This window comes from Diachasma alloeum, unplaced genomic scaffold, assembly GCF_001412515.2.
Source record: "Diachasma alloeum isolate Michigan unplaced genomic scaffold, Dall2.0 Dall_scaffold_01313, whole genome shotgun sequence".
Classification (NCBI taxonomy): Eukaryota; Metazoa; Arthropoda; class Insecta; order Hymenoptera; family Braconidae; genus Diachasma; species Diachasma alloeum.
In genome coordinates, this window is record NW_021681417.1 from 28,937 (window position 1) to 34,706 (window position 5,770).

General features: G+C 33.1%; 1 protein-coding gene across 1 annotated transcript; it reads left to right on the top strand.

Annotated features, from left to right (window-relative positions):
• Window positions 1–835: 835 nt before the first annotated feature.
• On the top strand, window positions 836–3,275 carry LOC107046342. The gene is made up of 5 exons (XM_015268946.1): window positions 836–926; window positions 1,751–1,945; window positions 2,231–2,408; window positions 2,888–2,970; window positions 3,082–3,275. The coding sequence occupies exons 1-5, from the start codon at window positions 836–838 to the stop codon at window positions 3,273–3,275; spliced, it is 741 nt and encodes a 246-aa protein (XP_015124432.1).
• Window positions 3,276–5,770: the final 2,495 nt, after the last annotated feature.

The window sequence follows — 5,770 nt, forward strand, 5'->3', positions numbered from 1 at the left end:
AAATTATCAATGAAAAAACGTAAATTTTTTCAATATGATAATAATTAATAACGTAATTTTTTTTTCCAATACTGATCTAATCAATAATGAAAGCGGAAATATCATCGTTACTCGATTAATGAGTAATATTGTTCGCGAATATTTCAAGTCAGCTTTCAATGAAAAATCATGTGAAAAAAAATTTTCATTATGATAATAATCAATAATGGAAAATTCATTTTTTAAAAATACTTATCTAATGGATAATGAAAGCAGAAATATTTTCATTACTAGATTATGATTATAATTCGATTCTTACAACATATTGACCATTATAGAAGTTTTTTCTTCAATTAGTGATGAAATCAACAATTAATTCGATTATTCATGCATCGTTTTATGATAGAAACGAGTTTCCATCCTTTGATCGAATGAACTTTCGAGTTTATCTATTTTTTTGGGATTCTCATCGCTCATAATTTACGAGTCCAATATTTAAAACAGAAAACACCTTCATATCAAAATATCGATAGACAACACTTTGTTGGAAACACACCCGAATGTCAATACGCGTGACCATCTCCCCGAATTTGTAAACAACACTGAAATTCAGAGAGTTGTCTCCTTAGTCGCGTATCGATAGTGCTACGGAGCACTTGGCAAGTATTCAAGGATTGAGTTAATTGTGTCGTGATTAATATAGATGATTTTCACATTGATATGACCGGTTGGTTGGTGAGTATCTTACGATTATTTTTTTACGGTTACTATTGAAATTATGTGGTTGATAGCATTAATTTATACTCTTTTTTCCTAGCCATCATAATGTGAATATTGTGGAAAGACCTTACTTGAAATGGATGAATACCCAACGCACTTATGTTTCACGGATCTGAATCTCGACGTGAATGAGATTCGTATTGATGCCACCGGTATATCGAGAATCGGTATGTATTGTTTTTATCCCCTATTTATTTTTTACTTCCGAACGAAAACTTTGTAAACAGTGGATGCAATGATTCTCTAATTTGGCATGGAAATGACTTAGAATGTCCTACTTTGAATGTGTGCGGATTTCCTTGAATGTTTTTTTAAATCCTTGCAATAATACCAGCAGAGTGATCGCTAGAAATCTGAATTCTAGCCCATAACTGGTATTGTTGAGATGCACTTCTGTACAAAATTTCAGCTCAATGAAAAAGAAAATCAGAGATAAAATTAATCTCGAGAAAAAAAGCAAGATAGGAAATTCAATTTTATTACGATTCTAGCTCTCACGATATTACAAGTTGGTGGGGGACATTAGATGAGTACTTTTTCAGATATATAAGTTTGTGTATAAAACTATCCCATTCAATATCTTAAAAAGTACTGAACTGATTCCAATTTTTCTCGTTTCAAAAAGATTGAGATAATGAGTATTAAATTTTGACTACTAGTTATTATTACCGAGTCACTCTCCCGTGTGAAAGTTTACGTCAATCTTTCCAATAGTCCCTGGAGAAAAAAAATTATCAAAAAATCTCCGTTTCCAAAAACTGGTCCATCGGTATATCCATCATTAATTTTCACATGAGGAAAACTGAAAAAGTCGTATAACATCCATTTGGAGGCACAATACCAATCGAATTATTAGGAATGAAAAGCAAAGGAGCGAAAACAACGTGCTAACTAACGGTCGCATGTAATCGGTCGCACTTATTGTTTATCCTTATATTTTCAAATTTCATAGTGTTGTACTATAAAATGATTTATATTTCGATCGTTCCAGTCAGCGTGAATCCAGATGATACTACTAGGCCATTTACCCCATCATACATAGGTATGAGACCTTCAATCTTCGACAAAAGCCTTATCTCAGAGGTAGAAAAGAGGCCCTGCTTATATAAACCCATCCTGTTAATTGCTGAGAGATCAGTCTCAAAGCGTGAAGAGATTTGGAGACAGATCACAGAATCGAGCCCAGGTGAGAATGAAATTATTAATTTTTCTCGTAATATAATTGCTAATAAACTGTCGAGTATCATCAATGATATTCACCATCGTCTCCTATGCTTCAAACTTAGGGAATCCGAATTTATTGCTCTGCGGATTCCATGGTTATCAAACTTGTATGTAACTCTCTTCTCTATTCTTCTATTTCTCTATTAGTCTCTTCTATCATTTAAGTACCATTTAATTAAAAAAAATTGTCTTTCTATTCTCTTTCCCCAAGCATGTGAATTAAAATGTTATCTTTTCATTTTTCTAGGTTCTTTCTCTGTCGATGAGGTCCACGCTCGCTGGATCTATCTGAGGACAATTTATCTACGGAACAGAGGGCACATGAATACTCCAATTGGCACAGGATCTGGGGTAGAGGCCAAGAGTTCTCAGTTTTGTTATTATGATTCAATGAAGTTTCTGGATGACTTTGAGGAAAAAGCAGTGTAAGAATAAGTTCATAAAATATGTACACTGTTAGAATTTATTTGAAATTTAAGTCCCAGCTTTATTTCGATTCTTAATGCTGTGAAGTTAAATTTGAACTGAAATTAATCCATCCCTAGACTTTCCGATTCATCTTGGCAATTCAACAAAATAAAGTTTTTTTATGGTGAGCCAACATTAATATTTCAAAAACAGCTTGAATTATTGAATTCATTATAAAAATGGAAAATTACATTTAATTAAATCTTGTATAGATTAAGATGTTGGAACAATAGTCGTCTGAATATCAAACTGGAAATTGGAATTTCAGGGAATGTTCGCTAAATTAATTGATTCATCAATAACAACATGTATGAAAATTTCATATGAATTATCACGTGCGAAAATTTCATATGAATTACTTGGAATTTCAATGGTAATTTTCTAATAGTGTAATGTACGCGGATGTAATTTTCATAGAAATTAATCATTATTTCAGGACTGTGGAGGCTGAGAGAGAATTTCCATCAACTGCTGGGCAGAAACGGAAGATTTGCTTTGGGGACAGCAGGAAAATCAAAAGTAATTTCGATATATTTTTTATTTTTTGTTATCTAGGAATTATGATCACTACTTTCATAATCTGAATGAATGTTTTTTTATCTTTATTGAATATTGTTCATGCGAACATAGGAGCCAAATGGGAAGTGTGCCCAGCTGGAGCATCTTCCCCCAAACCCACAGGATCATCAGTAAAAACTGACAATGTCGATGCATTCCTCGCTCACCTGAGGGATGAAATGCTGAAGGTATCACCAGCCGACAGGGCTGAAGCCCAATTTGCTATAATATCCTTGATTAATTCGACGAATTCTGGACAGCATTAAAACGAAACATCTATAACTTGAACAATCGTAAAAGAATAAGTATAAAGCTGAATGGAAAATACATTGAGTTAATATGATATCGTATTGAGTTCATATAAAATTTTCCACTCAATTTCATGGAGAATATTATTTCAAACATTGACATTTGACAGAGGAAATTTAGTAGAGAATCCTAACGCTTTCCCTAAGAAATTCTATTGGACTTCGATTGAGAATCTGCTAGGAATCTATGGGAATATTATATTTCTCACCAAGGGAGGAAAAGTAGACAAGTCTGAGTAGATCTGAGATCTTGATCTGAGTAGATCAAGTCCGAGCCGAAGGCGAGGGTGGTAAGCACGTGGGGAATGCTTGTCTGATTATCCTCCCGAGGGTTGAATACGATTTTTCTATCGAAATGCGGCGAAAGTGACAATTCTAACCGAGCGAAGCGAGGTTAGAATGCTCACTTTCGGCGCATGTAGGCAGAAACTTCTGTTTTTTCTCCGATTTTGATTTCTGCACTCTTTCTACGCGTAATTTTATATGAAAATTCGTAGAAATATTTAACAGGAAAAAAATTCAAAAGATTCTGTTTTTTCTATACAATCTATCCTGTTGATATTTTCTGTATAAGAAACCCTGGGCATACCCAGTTTTATAATTATTTTTCACTGCATTCTCCTTTCTTTTGTTTAACATTACCACTAAAAATGAAAAGAGTTTTGCTCATGGAATTAAATTTAAGAAAATATCAACAGAAAAAATTAAATGTAAAAATCGGAATCTATCAATTCCTTCCTATGGAATATTCTCCACGATAATTTTGTATGAATACCACGAGCAGAAAAAAAAATTCTATCGATTATTAATACAATTTCAATAGAATTTTTCAACGAATACGCTAAGATTTACTCTTGAATTTTTCCATATCTCAAGCCATTCATATGTACTATTCATTGATATCATCAAGAAAAAGTTGATAAAGTAACATGTATTATCATTTGTGAGTTCATAAAAAATGACAATAATAAAGTACAACTGAAATGGTTATTATCGAATTATCTTTTCGCTTCGCTTTCAACGTTGGGTGCCGCATTGCCTAGGTATTTCATTAATAGTAAAAAATAGTGATAATACAAAAATTACTAGTAGAATCTTTTTCATATAAACAATGAACGGTTTGAATGTATTGCAAATGACTGATTCGAGACTGTTTGAATGACTTTTTTTTCATTTGAAAAAAAAACAGAATAATGATAATTTACCGATAATCTATTTCTTGGTTGATTCGTAAAATTTTGAAATTTGGAAGTCAACTCCGTCTTAATTAGTCGCAACTCCACCGAGTACCAACCGTGATCACGAGATGTTTTATCATTCCGTCACTCAGAAATTACAAAAATGACAATCGGCATGACGACAATTGCATTTCGATCAAGTCTATTCCCCACACGTTCTCGGATGTGAGATTATCTTCAAAGTGGAAGATTGGGGAAAGAAATTCTGGGGGTCATTTTTTACTCATAATACTGCAGAACTTCAATTATTGCATGTTCCCGATGAGTTTGGCGAGTGATTTTTCTGAAAATTTGCAAATATTATCTGTCGCTATAGGCTAATGGGGTTAGTGGACAATTATTCAAAAAAACATCGATATAATATTCATCGGGAGTCTGAGAATAGTACATTACGTAACTAGTGCGGAAATGATACCGCCTGCTGTCCGCACGTGTTGCGTATACTATTTTATATGATAANGGAGGCGAAGCCCCCCCCCCCCACCGAAGAAAAAAGATCACATTTATTTAAAAAAGTAATCATAAAAAAGTGTGATTGAAAAATTTCATTTTCGTTACTGAATTCTCAATGACTTATCACTAATTTCTAGAAATCAATCACCATATTTCAGTGAAGCTTCGATGAATTCTGTGAAATGTCTCTGAAAATCAAAAATAATTTTTCTCTGTGTTTCCTTGACATTATTTTGATCATTAGAATTCAATAAAGCCCTTAAGTTATAGTATTTGATCGAAGAAGGAGTTTTTTTGCGTGCCTACAACTGCTTCATTGGAGAATATTTCATTTCCACTTTCTTTAAATATCACATCACCAATCAACTCCTCCTCATCAGTAAATAAATTCTCCTCACTCCCTAACTCTTCATCACTATCAGGAATTATACGATTTGGGCTCATTTTATCTGCTTCGAAANGTATTCACTATTCGGAGGTTAGATTTCCTTCCTTGTTATTCTCTTGAATAGGTGATGATTGAATAGGTTATTTCGGGTTTTAGTTGAGTGTGGGTAGGCGCTCGAAAGCCGCTACTTTCCAGTTGACTATAGTCAACTGGAACCCATGCGGTTACACGCACGTATCATATAAAAAATTATCATTCAAAATTGATCGGTACAAATTGAATTGTTATTATTATTATTATTTTATTAATTGAATTATTCACCACAAAAGAATCTTGAATTTGAAGAATTTGGCCCTAGAATTACGTTTTTTTTT

Bases quoted from the DNA above. Each gene is read 5' to 3' on its own strand.
- LOC107046342 (XM_015268946.1), top strand. From the start codon at position 836: ATGGATGAATACCCAACGCACTTATGTTTCACGGATCTGAATCTCGAC. The intron at 2,409-2,887 runs GTAAGAATAAGT...TCATTATTTCAG, and splicing joins GACTTTGAGGAAAAAGCAGT to GACTGTGGAGGCTGAGAGAG. The intron at 2,971-3,081 runs GTAATTTCGATA...ATGCGAACATAG, and splicing joins GGACAGCAGGAAAATCAAAA to GAGCCAAATGGGAAGTGTGC.